A 22,660-nucleotide genomic window follows, 5' to 3' on the forward strand; every position below is an offset into this window, starting at 1 on the left:
ATGCTACGGGATAAAGAATAAGGTATCTGGGGAGACAGAAAGTCCTGCCTTACTATACTGCCTTCAATACTTACTAGTTTCTGAATCATGGCAAGATATTTAATCTCTTTGAGTAGTAATTTTCTCATCTTCAAAATGTAAACAGAGGTACTACTTTGCAGGGTTGTTAGGAGAGCTACAGATTATGTACATAAAGCACGGTATGCTGTGCCTGGTATACTGTATGTGCTCAAATAAAAATGGTAATAATTGTTACTATTTCTGGGTTTTTCTGATTTCCCTTTATATATTCAATTTTGTATTTTATTTTTTACTTCAAATATAATACCTAACAAAATAAACTTGTAATAAAATGTATAAAAGCAAATATTAATTTTCTATAGATATACCTATAAAATTCAGTATATACATGATAGTTTTGCTTGGATTACATTTTTACTTCTTTGTTTTCCAAGAAGAAAATCCTTGCTGCTTACAAGAACATTTGGCTTTTCTCACTGTCTGCCAGAATACACGTTTAGGTCACGAATGTGAATGTGAAATATCAACTCATGGAAACTTGGCTGCAGAATACTGTTCTCCTTACCAATTTTGCAACTATGTAAGCAGGGCAATCAACTATCACCAAAACACAGTCATGAATATAACTGGAAGGAAGAGAACTTTTATGAGAAATGATTCTTAATTACTTAATAGTGATTAAACTCTCAGCATTACTTCCTCAAGGCCATCAGAGTAGTTAGCATGAGCTTTAATCTTAGTGTTCGTTTTGCTATTCAGTAAATATATTACTGAACTACCTTCTACTAAACACATATCACCCCCAAGAAAAAACTACATGTAGCTAGTGATAAAGTGAGGAGTTAAAAATAGAAAATACTAACTTGCTCAATGAAGAACAGAGAAAACGAATTAAAAGATATACAATTTAGCTCAGCAAATTATTTGCATTTTGAATTGGCAAAATATAGCCAGCAAGTGAAAAGCTGATGCTTTCTAAATTGATTAATATAGTTAATAAGAAGGCAGGTTTATTTCATACTAACTGCTACTATGTGTTCCAGGTGCCTAAAAATACAAGTAAATATGACAAAAATCCTTGTTCAAAACAGACAAAAATGCTTCCCTTGCATTAGAGCAATGTGAGACAGACAATAATAAATACTTTGTATAAGTAAACTATGTGGTAATAATATTCACTACACTACACTAATAAGCACTACAGAAAAAAACAGCTGAGTAGCATAAAAGGAGGTAAGGAGAATCAGAATGAGAAAATGGCTTGGAGCACGTACAGTGTCAGATGATTGATATAATCTTTTCCTACGAGGCTCAGTATTATTATTGCTTCAGATAAGAGAGATTTATCATATGAGTATTTCCTAGTTCTAATAATTACTAATAGCTTCCTATAAGCCATATTATAATTAGTAATAAAGGGGCAGATGGTACATATTTTCAGTTTGTCAGCCATACAGTCTATGTAGCACTATTCAACTCTCCCATTGCAGCAGGAAAACACTCACAACAGAAAATGAATGTGGCTGTGTTTCAATAAAACTTTATTTCTAAACACAGGCATAGAGCACAGCAGTTTTCCAATCTTGGCTTAGTTTACATAAATGCCTTAATTCTAATGTTAAATTTTCCTGGTAGTATAGAGATAAATTTATCATCTATTTCCTAGTGTTTAACTTCAATTCTAATTGTCTAACAAGCAAAAATAAAACAAAAATACAACAACCCACACACATATACCACTTCAACCTCCCTCTACCCTCCCCCTTCTTCCCTCTTTTTCTTTTTCCCCTCTGTCTTTACCCAAATCACTTAGTAATATGATGCAAACATCAAAGACTGAATTCTGGTTTATAAATGCAATAGCAAAAGGACATCAAAATATTACATACACAATTCAAAGACGTTAAATCTGATACAGAATTTAAGAATAAACCTCATAAAGTTATTAAACTCAAAATGTTAGGCCTCTACTAGTCTCTAAAAAAAATCACATATATATATATATTTTTTAAATGCGTTAAGCCCCAAAATAATAGAATTAAAAAGCCTGAACTCTTAGAAATTCCCAAAATATCCTAAACATTCATAGAAATACAATTTTGCTCACCTTCTCCAAACATTAGCATTCTATTTTCTTCAACTTTCTACTTAGGTAGAATATACTACACTTTTAAAAAATCCTATTACAAATATTCTGTTTTGTCCTCTAATACAAAAAAAAAAAAAAAAAAAGTAGTAGTTGCGGAATCAAGACTTCCAAAAGGCTCGTTTTACAATTGGCTTATTATTGTCTTTTCCATAACAAAACATACCTCTGAATAAGTCTGTCATCAAATATCTCCATGTAAACAGAAACAACATGTAACTCTTAGGTCATAAATTTTACTGGCATAACAAAAAGGTAAACATTATTACTTGGTATGAAACATAATTATCGATACAAGGCACTGGTCTGGTTTACCTGCACTGTCCCTTCTAGGAGACAGGAGTATAATCTAGCTTTTTTTTTTAAAGCACAGTTTCATAATTTTAGTTATATTTAATTATGAAAATCAGATTAGAAACTGCCAATATACACATAACAAACTGATTTTTGTTGCTGAATAAATTCTCTAAAAGATTTACATGTAAAATATCTAGTTTGCCAGTCAAATTTTTATTAAGAAATCAAATTCTCTAAGAATATTTCCAGCACTAAAATTCTACTTATTTCTGCCCCGAAACTTGGGAGTAATGATGGCAGCGGTGGCCCGTCTGGAGCGGCCGCTGTGAAGATGTCGGCTGCACAGGGTAGGTGCGGCTAGAGCTGCAAGCTCCGCCAAGCCGGCAGGGCTGGGAACAGGCAGCAGCCCTGGCCCCTACTGAGCTGGGAGGGCGGGGCTCACTGCAGCTGTCCAGCTGTGGCTCTGGACCCAGGCATCCTTAGGCTCTTGGGGGCCTGGGAAGCCCTCCTGCCCCGACAGGCTCTGAAGCGCCTGCTCCTGCTCCCTGGCCACTCCCTGATTGTGGCGCAGGCTCTGGGCGGAGCAAAGTTGTGGCCAAGCCTGGGTGCTGTCACAACTCAGCTGGATGTGCTTGTGCTCAGGGACACACTGAGATGTCAGCCCCCAGCCACCTTGAACCCCTCTGGACTTTGGGCACTGGTGAGCATGGGAGGGAGGCTAAGGAGGGCTGAGGGTGGTTCGCCATAGGCTTTTGGGCCATGAATGGCACGTTCTTGGCGACAGGAGGCAGAAAGGCTCCTGGGTAGAAAGGGGCGGGTCCCTGGTGAAACCCCACCTTCAAGGCAGGGCCAGCCTGAAGCCTGGGGGCTGGACTGCCAGTTCCATGTGGCGTTCTCCGCCCAGAGTGAGAACTTAGGGTGCTTTCACTGGGCCTGCCCATGGCCACCCATGGACCAATCAGCAGGTACTTTGTCCCTTCTAAGCCCATAAAATCCCCTGAACTCAGCCAGACTTGGACAGACTTCAGGACTACCAGCTGCAGAAAGGAGCTATGTTGGGTCTCCTGAGAGCTGTTCTGTTGCTCAATTAAGCTCCTTTCCACCTTGCTCACCCTCCAGTTGTCCACATACCTCACTGGTCCTGGACGTGGGACAAGAAGTCAGGACCCACCAAATGGAAGGAGTGAAAGAGCAGTAACACAAACAGGGCTGAAACACACTCCCCACCCTGACTTGCCACATTGAGGGTGATGGGAAGGAGAGAAGAGTTGCAGGCCTTTGGGGAGCCCGGACCTAGGGGCTCCCTGAGGCAGGGCTGTGACATCCACTTTAGGGCTCTGGTTCCTGTCTTCTCCAAGCTTCTGGGCACTACTACGTTCCCTTCATCCAGTCACGGGTGCACACAGTGGAAGCTGTGTGTGGTACATCTGGTCCAGCCACAGCCTTACATGGAGCCAGTACCTGTTATCAGTGCCTGGAGCTGCCCACCCCATGCAGCAGCTTGTGTGCCTGGCTGTGCACAGTGGCCCGAACCTGGGCTCACTCGCCCACACAACCCTCACCGCTCCATGCCTGGTTCGTCCTTGGCAGGTGTGGGATCCAGGCCAGTAGCATGAGCGGAGTGCAGCCTGCTGGGCCAAGTGGGCAGGACAAGCTCAGTGGGTGTGAGCAGTATTCAGGCAAAAGGCGCCACTGGCCATGGAGGTTTCCAGCTGGTGAAGCAACACTCCAAGCCCCCTTCTTTGCTGAGGTAGTTCTGAGCCCACTGAGGCAATAACAATGCAGGTCTGTGTAAATGGGTTGTAAAAGATAGTCAAAGGCTGGTAAAAGAGCTGAGAAGCAAGAGGCCTTACCTCCAAGTGAAAAGAAACTGTTGCTGAAATATAAAGCTGACATTTTCCTTTGTGTTCCGAATTAAACAATTTTTTTAGTGTGGTTTTTTAATGGCCAGGATTAGAGTATACCCCACATATTGTAAAATTCAATCTCTTTACTTTTACAGCTAGAAGGGTTCTGACAAATACACGCATACCTCCAAGATACTGCAGGTTCAGTTCCAGACCACTACAATAAAGCTAATATCACAATAAAGCTAATATCACAATAAATCAAGTGACAAGAATTTTTAAATTTACCAACACATATGAAAGTTATGTCTACAGTATATGATGGTCTACTAAGTATGCATACCATTATGTCTGGGAGGAAAAAAAAGGATACACCTTAATTTAAAAATCCTTTATTGCTAAAAATGCAAATGATTATCTAAGCCTTCAGCAAGTTATAATCTTTTTGCTGGTGGAAGGTCTTGCCTTGATGTTGATGACAGCTAACTGATCAGGGTGGTGGTTGCTGCAGGCTGTGGTGGCTGTGGCAATTTCTAAAAAAAAGACAACAATAAAGTATGCTACATCAACAGACTCTTCCTTTCATGAAAGATATCTTTGTAGCATGTGATGTTATTTGATAGGGTAAACCACAGTAGAACTTTCTTTTTTTTTTTTGAGACGGAGTCTCGCTGTGTCTCCCAGACTGGAGTGCAGTGGCACGATCTCGGCTTGGCTCACTGCAAGCTCTGCCTCCGGGGTTCACGCTATTCTCCTGCCTCAGCCTCCCGAGTGGCTGGGACTACAGGCGCCTGCCACCACGCCCGGCTAATTTTTTGTATTTTTAGTAGAGACAGGGTTTCACCGTGTTAGCCAGGATGGTCTCGATCTCCTGACCTCGTGATCCACCTGCCTCGGCCTCCCAAAGTGCTGGGATTACAGGCATAAGCCACAACGCCCAGCCAGTAAAACTTCTTTTAAAGCTGGAATCAATCCTCTCAAACCCTGCTGTTTTATCAACTAAACTTATAAAATATTCTAAATCCTTGGTTACCATTTCAACAATATTTACAGCATCTTCACCAAGAGTAGATTCCATCTCAAGAAATCACTTTATTTGCTCATATGAAGCAACTCCTCATCCATTCTAATTTGATCATAAGATTGCAGCAATTCACTCCCATCTTCAGACTCCACTTCTAATTCTAGCTCTTTTGCTATATCTACCTTATCTGTAGTTACTTCCTCCACTGATGTCTTGAAGCCATCAAAGTTATCCATGAGGGCTGGAATCAACTTCTTCTAAACTCCTGCTAAAGTTGACATATTTTCACTTCCTCCCATAAATCATGAATGATCTTCATGGCATCTAGAATGGTGACTCCTTTCAAGGAGGTTTACTTTGCCCACATCCACTATTACGGCAGCAATAGCCTTACAAAATGTATTTCTTATATCATAAGACTTGAAAGTCAGTATTACTCCTTGATCCAGAGGCTGCAGATACTGTTTTAGCGGACACAAAAACTTTAATTCTTGTGCATTTCCATCAGAGCCTTGAGTAACTATGTGCATTGTCAGTGAACAGTAACATCTCAAAAGGAATTTTTTTTCCCTCAGCAGTAGGTCTCAACAATGAGCTTAAAATATCGAGAAAACTGTGCCGGAAACAGACGTGCTGTCAACCAGCTTTGTTGTTCCATTGATAGAGCACAGGCAGAGTAGACTTAACAAAACTGTTCAGGACCCTAGGATTTTCAGAATGGTAAATGAGCACTGGCTTCCACAGAAAGTCACCAGCTGCATTAGCCCCTAACAGAAGTCACCCTGTCCTTGGAAGCATGAAGCCAGGCATTAATTTATCCTCTCTAGGTATGGAAGTCCTAGATTACAATCTTCTTCTAATATAAGGCTGTTTTTTCTACATTAAAAATCTGTTGTTTAGTTAACCGCCTTCATTATCTTAGCTAGATCTTCTGTATAACTGGCTACAGTTTCTACATCAGCACTTGTTGCTTCACTTTACATATTTATATTACACAGACAGTTTCTTTCCTTAAACTTCATGACCCAAGTTCTGCTACCTGCCAACTTTTCTTCTGCAACTTCCTGACCTTTCTCAGCCTTCACAGAATTGAAGAGCATTAGGGCTTTGCTCTGAATTAGGCTTTGGCTTAAGAGAATGCTGTAGTTGGTTTGATCTTCTGTCCAGATCACTAAAATTTTCTCCATATCAGCAATAAGGCTGTTTTGCTTTCTTATCATTCATGTGTTCACTGAAGGAGCACTTTTAATTTCTTTCAAGAACTTTTCCTTCGCATTGACAACTTGGCTAAACATTTGGTACAAGAGGCCTAGCTTTTGGCCTCTCGCAGCTTTTGACATGCCATTCTCATGAAACTTAATCATTTCTAGCATTTGATTAATGTGACAGATGTGAGACTCTACTATTAATCTGAACATTTGGAAACCACTGTAGGGTTATTCTTTGGTCTAATTTCAATACTGTTGTGTCTCAGGGAGTGGGGAGGCCCAAAGAGAGGAAGAGAGACAGAAAAATGGCTGGCTGTTGGAGCAGTCAGAACACACAACATTTATTTATTAGGTTTGCTGTCTTCCATGGGTGTGGTTAATGGTGTCCTAAAGCAATTACAATAATAATGTTAAATATCACTGATCACAGATCAAGATAACATATATAGTAATAATGAGGAAGTTTGAAATATTACAAAAATCACCAAAATGTGAAGTGAGTATATGCTGTTGAAAAAATGGCACCAATGGGTCATGCCTTCATGGCGGAGGGACTCAATAGCTTTTAAGCGGCGGAGCAAGATGGCCGAATAGGAACAGCTCCAGTCTCCAACTCCCAGCGTGAGCAACACAGAAGACCAGTGATTTCTGCATTTTCAACTGAGGTACTGGGGTCATCTCACTAGGGAGTGCCGGACAATCGGTGCTGGTCAGCTGCTGCAGCCTGACCAGCGAGAGCTGAAGCAGGGCGAGGCATCGCCTCACCTGGGAAGCGCAAGGGGGAAGGGAATCCCCTTTCCTAGCCAAGGGAACTGAGACACACAACACCTGGAAAATCGGGTAACTCCCACCCCAATACTGTGCTTTAAGCAAATGGACACACCGGGAGAATATATCCCACACCTGGTCGGGAGGCTCCCACGCCCACGGAGCCTCCCTCATTGCTAACACAGCAGTCTGCGATCTAACCACAAGGCAGCAGCGAGGCTGGGGGAGGGGCGCCCGCCATTGCTGAGGCTTAAGTAGGTAAACAAAGCCACTGGGAAGCTCGAACTGGGTGGAGCTCACAGCAGCTCAAGGAAACCTGCCTGTCTCTGTAGACTCCACCTCTGGGGACAGGACACAGCTAAATAACAACAACAAAAAAAGCAGCAGCAACCAGTGCAGATGCAAACGACTCTGTCTCACAGCTTTGAAGAGAGCAGTGGATCTCCCAACACGGAGGTTGAGATCTCAGAAGGGACAGACTGCCTGCTCAAGTGGGTCCCTGACCCCTGAGTAGCCTAACTGGGAGACATCCCCCACTAGGGGCAGTCTGACACCCCACACCTCACAGGGTAGAGTACACCCCTGAGAGGAAGCTTCCAAAGTAAGAATCAGACAGGTACACTCGCTGTTCAGCAATACTCTATCTTCTGCAACCTCTGCTGCTGATACCCAGGCAAACAGGGTCTGGAGTGGACCTCAAGCAATCTCCAACAGACCTACAGCTGAGGGTCCTGACTGTCAGAAGGAAAACTATCAAACAGGAAGGACACCTATACCAAAACCCCATCAGTACGCCACCATCATCAAAGACCAGAGGCAGATAAAACCACAAAGATGGGGAAAAAGCAGGGCAGAAAAGCTGGAAATTCAAAAAATAAGAGCGCATCTCCCCCTGCAAAGGAGCGCAGCCCATCGCCAGCAACAGATCAAAGCTGGTCAGAGAATGACTTTGACAAGATGAGAGAAGAAGGCTTCAGTCCATCAAAATTCTCAGAGCTAAAGGAGGAATTACGTACTCAGCGCAAAGAAACTAAAAATCTTGAAAAAAGAGTGGAAGAATTGACAGCTAGACTAATTAATGCAGAGAAGGTCATAAACGAAATGACAGAGATGAAAACCATGACACGAGAAATACGTGACAAATGCACAAGCTTCAGTAACCGACTCGATCAACTGGAAGAAAGAGTATCAGTGATTGAGGATCAAATGAATGAAATGAAGCGAGAAGAGAAACCAAAAGAAAAAAGAAGAAAAAGAAATGAACAAAGCCTGCAAGAAGTATGGGATTATGTAAAGTAAAGCACTCCTCAGCAAATGTAAAAGAACAGAAATTATAACAAACTGTCTCTCTGACCACAGTGCAATCAAACTAGAACTCAGGACTAAGAAACTCAATCAAAACCGCTCAACTACATGGAAACTGAACAACCTGCTCCTGAATGACTACTGGGTACATAACGAAATGAAGGCAGAAATAAAGATGTTCTTTGAAATCAAGGAGAACAAAGATACAACATACCAGAATCTCTGGGACACATTTAAAGCAGTGTGTAGAGGGAAATTTATAGCACTAAATGCCCACAAGAGAAAGCAGGAAAGATCTAAAATGGACACTCTAACATCACAATTAAAAGAACTAGAGCAGCAAGAGCAAACACATTCAAAAGCTAGCAGAAGGCAAGAAATAACTAAGATCAGAGCAGAACTGAAGGAGATAGAGACACAAAAAACCCTCCAAAGAATCAATGAATCCAGGAGTTGGCTTTTTGAAAAGATCAACAAAATTGACAGACCACTAGCAAGACTAATAAAGAAGAAAAGAGAGAGGAATCAAATAGACGCAATAAAAAATGATAAAGGGGATATCACCACCGACCCCACAGAAATACAAACTACCATCAGAGAATACTATAAACACCTCTACGCAAATCAACTAGAAAATCTAGAAGAAATGGATGATTTCCTGGACACTTACACTCTCCCAAGACTAAACCAGGAAGAAGTTGAATCCCTGAATAGACCAATAGCAGGCTCTGAAATTGAGGCAATAATTAATAGCCTACCCACCAAAAAAAGTCCAGGACCAGATGGATTCACAGCTGAATTCTACCAGAGGTACAAGGAGGAGCTGGTACCATTCCTTCTGAAACTATTCCAATCAATAGAAAAAGAGGGAATCCTCCCTAACTCATTTTATGAGGCCAACATCATCCTGATACCAAAGCCTGGCAGAGACACAACAAAAAAAGAGAATTTTAGACCAATCTCCCTGATGAACATCGATGCAAAAATCCTCAATAAAATACTGGCAAACCGGATTCAGCAGCACATCAAAAAGCTTATCCACCATGATCAAGTGGGCTTCATCCCTGGGATGCAAGGCTGGTTCAACATTCGCAAATCAATCAACGTAATCCAGCATATAAACAGAACCAAAGACAAGAACCACATGATTATCTCAATAGATGCAGAAAAGGCTTTTGACAAAATTCAACAGCCCTTCATGCTAAAAACGCTCAATAAATTCGGTATTGATGGAACGTACCTCAAAATAATAAGAGCTATTTATGACAAACCCACAGCTAATATCATACTGAATGGGCAAAAACTGGAAAAGTTCCCTTTGAAAACTGGCACAAGACAGGGATGCCCTCTCTCACCACTCCTATTCAACATAGTGTTGGAAATTCTGGCTAGGGCAATCAGGCAAGAGAAAGAAATCAAGGGTATTCAGTTAGGAAAAGAAGAAGTCAAATTGTCCCCGTTTGCAGATGACATGATTGTATATTTAGAAAACCCCATTGTCTCAGCCCAAAATCTCCTTAAGCTGATAAGCAACTTCAGCAAAGTCTCAGGATACAAAATTAATGTGCAAAAATCACAAGCATTCTTATACACCAGTAACAGACAAGGAGAGAGCCAAATCAGGAATGAACTTCCATTCACAATTGCTTCAAAAAGAATAAAATACCTAGGAATCCAACTTACAAGGGATGTAAAGGACCTCTTCAAGGAGAATTACAAACCACTGCTCAATGAAATAAAAAAGGACACAAACAAATGGAAGAACATACCATGCTCATGGATAGGAAGAATCAATATCGTGAAAATGGCCATACTGCCTAAGGTTATTTATAGGTTCAATGCCATCCCCATCAAGCTACCAATGAGTTTCTTCACAGAATTGGAAAAAACTGCTTTAAAGTTTGTATGAACCAAAAAAGAGCCTTCATTGCCAAGACAATCCTAAGTCAAAAGGACAAAGCTGGAGGCGTCACGCTACCTGACTTCAAACTATACTACAAGGCTACAGTAACCAAAACAGCATGGTACTGGTACCAAAACAGAGATATAGACCAATGGAACAGAACAGAGTCCTCAGAAATAATACCACACATCTACAGCCATCTGATCTTTGACAAACCTGAGAGAAACAAGAAATTTATTAAAATGATTCCCTATTTAATAAATGGTGCTGGGAAAATTGGCTAGCCATAGGTAGAAAGCTGAAACTGGATCCTTTCCTTACTCCTTAAACGAAAATTAATTCAAGATGGATTAGAGACTTAAATGTTAGACCTATTACCATAGAAACCCTAGAAGAAAACCTAGGTAGTACCATTCAGGACATAGGCATGGGAGAGGACTTCATGTCTAAAACACCAAAAGCAACGGCAGCAAAAGTCAAAATCGACAAATGGGATCTAATTAAACTAAAGAGCTTCTGCACAGCAAAAGAAACTACCATCAGAGTGAACAGGCAACCTACAGAATGGGAGAAAATTTTTGCAATCTACTCATCTGACAAAGGGCTAATATCCAGAATCTACAAAGAACTCAAACAAATTTACAAGAAAAAAACAAACAACCCCATCAAAAAGTGGGCAAAGGATATGAACAGACATTTCTCAAAAGACATTCATACAGCCAACAGACACATGAAAAAATGCTCATCATCACTCACCATCAGAGAAATGCAAATCAAAACCACAATGAGATACCATCTCACACCAGTTAGAATGGCAATCATTAAAAAGTCAGGAAACAACAGGTGTTGGAGAGGATGTGGAGAAATAGGAACACTTTTACACTGTTGGTGGGACTGTAAACTAGTTCAACCATTATGGAAAACGGTATGGCAATTCCTCAAGGATCTAGATCTAGATGTACCATATGACCCAGCCATCCCACTACTGGGTATATACCCAAAGGATTATAAATCATGCTGCTATAAAGACACATGCACACGTATGTTTATTGCGGCACTATTCACAATAGCAAAGACTTGGAATCAACCCAAATGTCCATCTGTGACAGACTGGATCAAGAAAATGTGGCACATATACAGCATGGAATACTATGCAGCCATAAAAAAGGATGAGTTTGCGTCCTTTGTAGGGACATGGATGCAGCTGGAAACCATCATTCTTAGCAAACTATTACAAGAACAGAAAACCAAACACCGCATGTTCTCACTCATAGGTGGGAACTGAACAATGAGATCACTTGGACTCGGGAAGGGGAACATCACACACCGGGGCCTATCATGGGGAGGGGGGAGGGGGGAGGGATTGCATTGGGAGTTATACCTGATATAAATGATGAATTGATGGGTGCTGACGAGTTGATGGGTGCAGCACACCAACATGGCACAAGTATACATATGTAACAAACCTGCACGCTATGCACATGTACCCTAGAACTTAAAGTATAATAAAAAAGAAGAAAGAAAGAAAAAAGAAAAAATGGCACCAATGGACTTGCAGGGTTACCAGAAATACTCAGTTTATAAAAAATACACTAATTGCAAACTGTAATAAAGCACAATAAAATGAGGGGTCCCTGTATATGCAGTCCTGTAATCACCACTACAGCCAAGATATGGAATATCTACACCATTCCAAAAAGGTTCCCATTGCTGCTCTGTGGTGAATTTCCTCCCTCAGATCCCCGAATTGATTTCTGTCCCTGCAATCCTCACAATGTCAGTATGTTGTATAGTCTTTTATATCTGACTATTTTTACTTAGCATAATGCTTTTGAGATTTATCCATCTTTGCATATATGAATAATTTGTTCCTTTTCATGACTGAGTAGTATTTCACTGTATGGACATGTTGCAGCTTACTTACTCATTCATGTAGATAGACATTTGGGTTGTTTAGGTATTATAAATAAAATTGCTATAAACATTACGAACAGGTCTTTGCTGGACAATTTATTCATTTTTCTTGGGTAAATACCTAGGACTGAGATTGCCAGATACTACATTAAATATGTATTTAACTATATATAAGAAACTTGTTTATTTTTAAAAATGAAACAGATACTATCACTTAAATTATGAATGAAGCTACTACACTGGCTGATGATACGTCATAATTTTTTTAAGAGAGAACACACACACACCACACTTCTAAACTTGCACAATTAAACAAGGAATGTACTAGTATTGTGTAAAATACATGTAAAGTGCTCATACTTGACTAAAATTAACTAGATATTATACGTAAAACACATAGCATAAATTTAATGCATAGTGCATACCTAATGACTGCTAATTCTCCACTGTTCAACTTTCCTTTTTCCCAGTGCTCTCAGCTCCCCAATCCTCAACTCACACAAACCCACACTTAAATTTGAATCATTATTTGTTAAATCTGTTATAAAATGGACACATTCTCTGTCTCTCTTCAACTATTATCTCTTAAAGCAAAGCAAGCTTCATTCATTTCTTTAAGCGGCTCTTTGGATAAATGAGGGGGAGCCTCTAAACGCAGTAGAGCCTGTACTCAGGAAACATTTCAGGTGAACATCACCATCTTGTGTCAAAAAAGAGTAACTGCAATCCCAGAGTTATCAAATAGAAAACAGAAGTCAAAAGGTATGAAGGTCCATTGTTTTCCAAATTTATTCTGATGCATGTATCAATTAAGTGTTGCAAAGCTTAAACTCTTCATGTTTTATGAATTTATGCGTTAAAATTTCAAACTAGATTGTGTATATCATAAAGGAACTAGGTTTTCTATTACAGGCCCCTTCAGATACTTTTTTGACCACACACACACACACACACACACACACACACACACACACACACACCCCGAATGCCAGGAACAAAATGACACTTCATTATTGTTAATACTTTCTATGTACTTTAAAATTAGCCACCAAATTGCCCTTCTACTGACTTTACAACATTCAATATATAGCTCCAGATTTAGGTTGTGGCTACACTGAACATTAGTTCCCAAATATGAGATTAACAATAGAAGACAAGAAACTTTCAAATTTAAAAGTGATTCAACTTTAATCATACAGTTAGATATGTCTATTCTAACTCAACATTATTTTTACATTCATATTCATTAAAAATAGTTAGAAGTATATTAAATAGAACCAAAATATTGCAGGCTAATCAGACATCTGTGAAAGAAGCAAGTATGCTGCTTAACGAGTTCTCCTTTTTCAAAGAGTAATAAATTTTAAATGAAAAAGTTAAGGTGTTCTTCAACTGTCAAGCAAGGTTTTTATTACACAACAACGGCCTTAAAGGCTGATTGATTGCTTTTTCTCCTTTTTTTCTGAAAATCACATGGTTAATCACTTTTGCACACCTGGATAATATCTGCTTGCTTTAAGATCTGTTTGATGAAATAAATGTTACGATAACAAGAAAGTCTGGGAAGGCGATACCTAAAAAGAAACAAAACAAACAGAAAACATAAAACAAAAACCTCAGAAACTTGTTTGGTAAATAACATCCTTTTATATAGCATTGAGAATCTCTATTATTGTCTGTGTCTCTGTGTCACAAAAGAAGATAATTGTAGAGCTTGAACGATATGTCAAAGATTATCTAGTACATTTTTCACAGGTACAGAAACAGATGCTCAGTGAGGATGAATTATTTCAAATAATACACTCTCTGTTAACAAAGCTGGCATCATCTCTGCAAGCGTCTGTCTGCCTTAACTCTTCCATTGCTTGTTTCTGTTAGTTTTGAGCTTTTCTATCACACTCTGCATAAGCCACTCCAGCCCCTATCATATTTATCCTCCATTACAGGTGTCAAATCCATTTTCCTCAAGACCCATTTCCTCAGCTACACTGTTGGCATTATGCAAAAGCTCCTCTCCAATGCTGTGCACTCTCCAAAATCTCATCCAGAAATCCTAAGTTCTATGCCCAAAGGACTATAAGCAAAAAGTTCAAAGAAGAAAAATACAACACTCCTCATACAGTAAGTCTAATATCACAAATTCATGAAACTGCAGCTGTAAGGAGCAAAGTATTCAGAAAATTAAGTACATATTTCAGCACTGTCTTAAACCAAAAAGAAACTAAAATAGCTGGTTTTAAGTATCTACAGAGTTCAAACTAGATTAGTGTTGAACTCTTCACCTTAACAGTATATATATAATAAAATCTTGGTTTTGAATTTATCTGAATTTCAATGAAATTGAAATATAAGTCTGTTCACTCTTATTTTGTCTATTTCCATCAAAGAAAGCAGAAAGCATTTCTTTACCCAGATACTATTCTTAACAGAAGAATTTTACTTTCATCTGTTCTTCCTCCATAAATAATCTCAATGATCTAGTTTCCCTTTAGGAGTTCTCTTTGGTAACTCTTCAGAATATCCCCTAATTATCTCCATGTCAATTAAATGTTCCACAAAGTTCACCTAGATTGGGGATCTTGAACTAGATACTTTAAACTATTTTTTAAAAAGAAAGCTATATCAATTCTTCTTGGTATTTAAGATATATAGTGCCTTTGCTATCAATGAATAAAGAAATACATATCCCACAGTTGATAAGTTGGGAAGATTAATCAAATCTAATAAGATGAATTTGGTAAGAATAAATTCCTCTATTCCTGTAGCCTAAAGCCTTTGTAGCCACAGCCATGGAAATAATTGGGAAATTACTTGGACTTAAAGAAAAGAATATCTGGGAATCATGTGAAAAGTAGGAGAAACTTAGAGGAGCTAATTTTGGAGGATGACTTCTATACCTGGTATATATTGTGCCTCAGTTGCTGAAACTTAAATTAACTGCACAAGCCCAAGGCGTGAAAACTATTATTTAGAAGACTTTTGAAGAAAGACCTGGGCTTTTCACATTTGTCGTTGTTCTTGATGACTTTATTCAACAGCAATCCCAATGTGCAGCTAACAAATAAGCTAACAAAATCCTGGAATGCATTAGTAGAAGCAAAATATTCAGAGTAGAGGCAGCAGGAGTCTCACTAAGTTCTGTACTGATCAGAACACAAACAATCATTATATATTTGTTCATGGATGTGACAACTTCAGAGAGAAAAGGACAAGAAAAGGAGGCGAATGCTTTAGACGGAAAAAGAATGGCATATGAAATAATCCAAAATGTCAAGCCTGAAAAACAAAAGACTGGTAGTGAGATAAAGTGTCAAGATACCAAACAGCTTTAAAAAATAAAGGAACACCATACAGAAGAAGGATTAAAAACTGTTCTTTACAGATTTTGGAATAAAATCAGGTGGATGTATAGAAGGTTTGGGGAGACAAACAGCTGCTGGTTCATCAGATTAAAGAACTTCCTAATAGTCTGACACAAAAGTGAAATGATCTACTTCGTGAGTTAATAGTTCCCCATCGGTGTGGGTGAATAAGCAAAGGATGAAGAAACGATGGGTTGGGATTTTACGACAGGTGTCAATGCATCAGATGGGTCATCTAGACCATGGAGCCTTCTATGTCCTCTCTAATCTTGAAAAAACCAATTTCTTTTAGACCTTGGGTATTGACAGCAACATGTATTTTATAAGGGTATTACTTTCTCTAATATTAAACATACTTCAATTCATGTTGACGACATCAAATATTATTTACTAAATAAATATATTTGAACACAAAATCTTTCAAAATTTAGAAATCTAAGCCTGAAAATCCCAATGATGCTATATACTAAAAAGGGCATACAACTCACAACTACAAAAAGCTAATAATCAATGGAACTTTAAGATTCAGGTGCCATGAATAAATATTTACGTTACTCATGTAATAAGAATTGTAGATTTACAGGTTTTAGGGAGTCAGTCAGTTGGAAAAAAGTAAGTATTTAGTGGAAGAAAATGTATTTTAAAAAATTGAAGATTAAGAGAACTTTCAAGAGGGGATGGTGTATACTTGAAATAAGTTAATTCAGCCTCCCTACTATTATTTAAGTTCAGTGTAATTTTTACTCATATATGATTTATAATATAAGGTATCTTCAGAAAACTTATGTGTTAAACATGTTTAAACAATCTTTAAAGAAAACTCTGTGGCTCATTCAACTCAAAATGAATTAAAGACGAATAAAGAGCTAAAACTGAAAAACTACTGAAAGAAGTTACAGGGAAAATGTTCCATGACACTGGCCTGGACAATAATTTTTTGAACACGACCTCAAAAGCACAGACAACAAAAGAAGAAATAGACAAATGGGATTACATGAAGCTAAAAAGCCACTGCACAGCAAAGGAAACACTCAACATAGTGAAAAGACAATCTATAAAATGAGAGAATATGTTTGTAAACCAAACCTGATAAGGTGTTAAAATCTAAAATACCAAAATTTATAAGGAACTCAACAGCAACAAATGAACTGATTAAAAAATGGGCAAAAAGCTTGAATAGACATTTCTCAGAAGAAGACATACAAATAGCCAACAGGTATATTTTTTAAGTGCCCAACATCACTAATCATCAGAGAAATGCCAATGGAAACCACAATGAGATACCATTTCATACCTGTTAGAATAGATATTGTCAAAAACATGAAAGATACATGTTGGTGAGGATGTGGAGAAAAGACACCCCTTGTACACTGTTGGTAGGAATGCCAATTACTTCAGATATTACAGAAAATAGTATGGAAGTTTCTAAAAAATTTAAAATAAAACTATCTTGTTATCTAGCAATTCCACTATTGAGTATATATCCAAAGGAAATGAAACCAGTATGTCCAAGAGACATCTGCACTCCATGTTCACTGCAGCATTATTCACAATATCCAAGTCATGGAATCAACCTAAGTATTCATCAAAGAATAAACGGATAAAGACAATGTGGTGTGTATACAGAAGGTAATCCTATTCAGCCTTTATGAAAAGGAAATCCTGTCACTTGTGACCACATGCATCAATCTGGAGGACATTATGCTAAGTGAAATACGTCAGGCAAAGAAAGGCAAATAGTGCATGATCTCGCTTATGTGTGGAGTCTTAAAAAGTCGAACTCATAAAAGCAGAAAGTAGAATGGTGGTTATCAGGGCCTGGAGGTCTAAGGGAGTTGGGAGATATTGGTCAAAGGATACAAACCTTCAGTTAAACAGGAGGAATTAGTTCAAGAGGTCTATTGTACTGCATGGTGACTATCGTTAATAACAATATATTGTATACTTAAAAATTACTAAGAGAGTTGGTTTTAAGTGTCCTCATCACAAAAAAATAAGATGTGAAGTAATGCACATGTTAAATAGCTTGATTTAGCCATTCCACAATGTATAAACAGTTATCAAAACAACATGTTGTACTCTACAGATACAATTTTTATGTCAATTAAAATAAATAATCTTTTTTAAAAAGAAAACGTGAGGCTCATATATGAACAACAGACATTAAAGACTACTAATCTTCTAAAAACTTAAAAGGACAAATCAAGAGTCAGCAAACTTTTTCTGTAAAGGTTCAGAGTATATAATTTAGGCTTTATAGGCCGTAAGTCTGTACTGTAACTACTCTACTACAGTAGTGCAAAAGCAGTAATATACAAAACATAATCAAATTAGTGTGGCTGTGTTCTAATAAAGCTTTATTTATGGGGACTGAAAGTTGAATTTCATATAATTTTCGTATGTCACCAAAAACCACTTTTATTTTCCTAATCATGTAAATATGTAAACACTATTCTTAGACAATGGGATGTGCAAAACCACATGGTGGGTCACATTTGGCCTAAAGGCCATAGTTTGCCAAATCTTGAGATACAGTCTTTATCTTATGAACATCGAAATGAAGTTAAGACCCATATATGAATACAAACTCTAACCAGTCTCTCTTCTCTGATCTCTCCCAAGTCTCTATCCCCAAAGCCAAAACTTGTAAGGGGCTGCCATAGAAGATAAAGAAGAGTAACTGCCATACAAGTTAAAACACTTGGAGCTTTAAAAAACAAACAAAACAAAAATCCAGCAACAATAACAAAAACACTTATGAGAGTCTTGTGTAAAGATTGTAAAGCTGAAATTGGAAAACAACCGTAGAGGACACTTTTCAGTTCTGATCTTATGATGGCTCACCAAAGACTCTTCACATCATTTTGATAAACAATGTGAAAGATTAACCGGCATCCATTCCTTAAATACTTTTGGGAAAATAAAGAATTATGATTCATTTGAACTATTAATGTCAATTAGTCCTTGCCGCTTTTTTTTTAGTTCTGACTTAGCTGAGAAGAGTAATATGAGAAGAGCAATAGTTATAACGAGGAAAAAAATAGAGAATGAACAAACATTTGTAGCCTTTCTTCTGAGGGTATTTTTGGAACACTAGTCATTTGAATATTGGAAGATACGTATATTTAGCTTTTTATTTGTGGACATTTCTAAATATTGCTAATTAACTTTTTCCCATGTCATAAAACTTTCTAGAAAACTAAATTTTAAGCTGGATGCTGTGGTGCACACCTACAATCTTAGCTACTTGGGAGGCTGAGGCAGGAGACTGCTAGAGTCCAAAGGTTCAAGGCTGCACTACTTTACAATCTGTGAATAGACACTGCACTTCAGCCTGGGCAACACAGCCAGGCCTGCATCTCAAAACAAACAACAAAACCCAACTTCGATTTGCAACAATGTAAGAAAACAAAATGTTATGCCTTGTTTAGCTCATTAAGCACATTTCCTCTTCTAGAAAACTGTAAGGAAAATTAATGCCAATTTGCTACCTCCATGAGTCTAACACAACAATAGAAAATAATCCTGAAACCAAATTATTCAAGACTTCCACATAACTTTCACAATTTTCCTCAATTGGGCAATCTTTTCCATAGATGGCTTAAAGTAAAATTTCTGAAGTCCTTCCAATTTCCTACTACAAGAAAACTAGGTTTATATGCTAGGAATAATGCTTATAATTTAATAGTTCTTATTAGGAGCTTATTATATAGTAGGCATCAGTACTAACATTACCCAAATAAACTGAATTCAAATATATTCACAGAGTTAAATTATTACCTGAGAAAGAAGACATGACCATGTTTTCCTTAAGATTCAACATAAATGTACAAAACATCATGGACTTTCTGTACATTTTGTACATGTAAAGGGGCCACACAGCAGTTGTTAACAATGAAATAAACAACATAAACTCCAAAAGTTTGGGCATTTAACTATTATTTGGGGATGAATAATAAATTAGTTGTTTGTTTCTAAACTCCCCTGATGCTAAGGAAATCCAGACCATCAGCAATCAATCTAAAGACAATGAGCCTACTTGACATCACACAATCTCGTTAATCTTCATCTGTCCTACCACATCCTGTTACTCTTACGCAAAATGAACACTAGAGGATGCAACTTCAACTTCTCTTCACTATCTAAGCAGGAGGTAGGAAAAAGCCTAGGCGACTTAGGGACATCACAAGCAATTATTTCACTCAGCCTAGTGTGCTACATCACAGCAAATGAGTCTGACATGTAAATATGACATAGCAAGGAGTAAAATAATGCAGTTTTGAGCTATGTGTCTCACTTTCTTTGATGAAACACCAGAATCCCCAAGAAACTTTGGCTTTAGTCTCCCCAGAAGACATGAAACTGAAATATTGTCAAAAAGAGACATTAAATATGCACAACACATGGGTAACACAATGATATCAATTTCACTCCTGTGACAGTCCAGGATTTCTCCTTGTTTTAACATACTAACTTAAAATCATCATAACATAGAAGTTGTGGGGTAACAGGCAACAACATTGTAAAATATGCTAGCTAATTTAAAAGGCCAAATGCCTGGATTTAATGTAGCCAAAATTATACTATATATATATATTTCTTTGACCCTACAATGATCTTTTTAAAATCAGTTTTAGCCTAAAAACATAAAGTGTACTTTAACTCTTTGTCACCTCTTTTATTCCTACTACAGTTTCCTCCAGACAATAAAGATGGTAAAAACTGTGTCTATTTCATAACAGGATGTTGTTTCAATTGTCCTTAAAACCGTTTTGTTTCTACTGGCACATTCACGGCACAGTTTGAATATTATGTGCTAATCACACAAGTGTGGAAACAACTTCATAGTACTATTAAACAACATAAATAATGTTCCACAGTAGTTCTTCAGAGAAAAAGTAACTGGAAAGGAAATAAGACTTAAAATTTTACTGCATATTCTCTTGTATTTCACAAACTTTAGAGGACTTGACAAGGACATACACTTTTGATATAGTATTTATCATCTGAGTAGTAACAAAACTATAGTTTAAAAAAATTCACATTCCACATGGAGTTCTACCTGAAACAGAAATGAATTACATATTAAACTTTTTTACAATTATCACTAAATACTGAAAGCACTTTCCCCACCATAACTACAGAATATATGCAGCACATTTAGGTGATGGTTCAAAATAAGAGGGAATCAGTGAATAAAAAGAGGGATGTGAGGAAAGTATGGATAAAAGATACATATATATATGTATGTATTTTGAGGGGGGAGGAATATAAAGAAAGTGATTTTGTATGAGGGACCCTGTATGGTAGATTCCTGTCCTAGAGTAAAGTAACCGGTTGTTTGAGAGGGAGATGGTGTAGGACAGATCACAAGGTCCAGACATGTCAAGGATGGTCTGTGTGGGTGATAATGGGGTTTGTGAAAGGGAATTTGTGAGGAGAGTTTTGAGTGTGATTTAGCTGGCTATGACTGAAGGAAAACTGTTTGCGGTAGACTTTCTAGAAAATGGTCTAGGTGTTAGAGCCAGCTTTGCTTAAGGTATTAATTTGCTAACTTACCAGAATTTTTGCTTTTCAATCCTGTGATTTATTTCTTTTGAAAGCTTCTCAGATTTGTGTAACTCTCTCCTTTAGCTTTTTTGTCAGCTCCTGTGACTTGTTTCTTCTCTGGTTCTGACTGCTGTTATGGCCTGATACTAAAGTGTTTTGCCTCAGAGGTCTACAGGAACACTGTTTTCCCCCCCATAGCTTGATTTGATACTCTTGGTTTTTCTTGATATATATATTTATTTTTAGCTTTTAATATTTGACTCCTATATTGCTTAAAATAGTTTTAAGCCACCTCCATTCTTCTCTGGCCTAAAATATTTAATTGGCTATAAGTCTTTTGATTTGTAAGTTCCCTGGCCAAAGGAAATCCTACAGAAACCTAAAAAACTAATTCAGGCCATGATGGGAAATAGGGAGTTGGACACACTTCACTATGCCACCCCTGCTCTTGGAATTTAGGCCAGGTTCAAAAGGTCTTTCAAAATTATGAAAATAAAATGTTGCCCTTTCCCACAAAGAAAAAAAGAGTTCCTCTGTTTAACCAGACTTAGTCTTAGTAAAAACTTAAAAAGGAAGATCCCCTGATGATCAATTGCAACCCAAAATGGAAGGACCCCTATCAGCTATTGTTAAGGACCTCCACTGCTATCAAACATTAGAGGATCACTAGCTGGGTACAGCTGTCCAGGGACTAACCCTGTTTCTTATAAGTCCCTGCAGGCATAAGAGGAAGACACCATAAGTAATCCTTACAAACCTCTAGAAGACTTAAAGCTATTATTTCACAAACACACAGATAAATAATGTGACGCTGTGGGTGGGCATAGGAGCATTAAGTTTTCTCTTCCTTCTAATTATAATTTTCTTGTTTTACCTCCTAGTAAAGTTTGTATCTTCTAAAGTCAACATAAAGATGATGCTGGCACAAGGCTTCCAACTCATCTTATCTTCTGACCCAGAAAATGAAAACATCCTGCTGTTGGGCTCCTTACATCAGGTATCTGGAGATTTTTACTCCTCCCATGCTAGGCAGTGCCTATGTTTATAAAATCAGCAGGAAGCATTTACAGAAGATAGACCTGTGCCCATTTACAGCCCTTTAAAGATTAAGGAGGAGTTTCTAATCTGAGGGGGGGGTGAGGTAGGAGACCAATAGGACTTGTTTTCTGGTGAAAACTCTGCTGAACAAAACAAGATCTAGTCCAGATGGGGCAAAGTGAAGAAACTGGCCAAAGCCAGCAGATGGCAACAAAAGCGATCTCTAGCGGAGCTCAATGCTCATTGGCATAAGACATTGCCACAAGAACCACAGCAG

At 38.1% G+C, this 22,660-nt stretch overlaps 1 protein-coding gene across 4 annotated transcripts in view; it reads right to left on the bottom strand.

The window, feature by feature from the left end:
• SPATA5 (spermatogenesis associated 5) overlaps positions 1-22,660 on the bottom strand; it is a 363,998-nt gene that overhangs the window by 199,359 nt on the left and 141,979 nt on the right. The window contains exon 15 of one of the 4 annotated variants that reach the window (XM_023217555.1): positions 13,826-14,007. The exons of the other annotated variants lie outside the window; for them this stretch is intronic. Within the exon in view, the coding sequence (XP_023073323.1) occupies positions 13,975-14,007 (33 nt within the window). The 3' untranslated portion in view covers positions 13,826-13,974. Of the gene's footprint in view, positions 1-13,825; positions 14,008-22,660 lie in introns of those variants that run through there. 4 annotated transcript variants of the gene reach the window in all.

The sequence above is a fragment of the Piliocolobus tephrosceles genome, chromosome 3, assembly GCF_002776525.5.
Source record: "Piliocolobus tephrosceles isolate RC106 chromosome 3, ASM277652v3, whole genome shotgun sequence".
Classification (NCBI taxonomy): Eukaryota; Metazoa; Chordata; class Mammalia; order Primates; family Cercopithecidae; genus Piliocolobus; species Piliocolobus tephrosceles.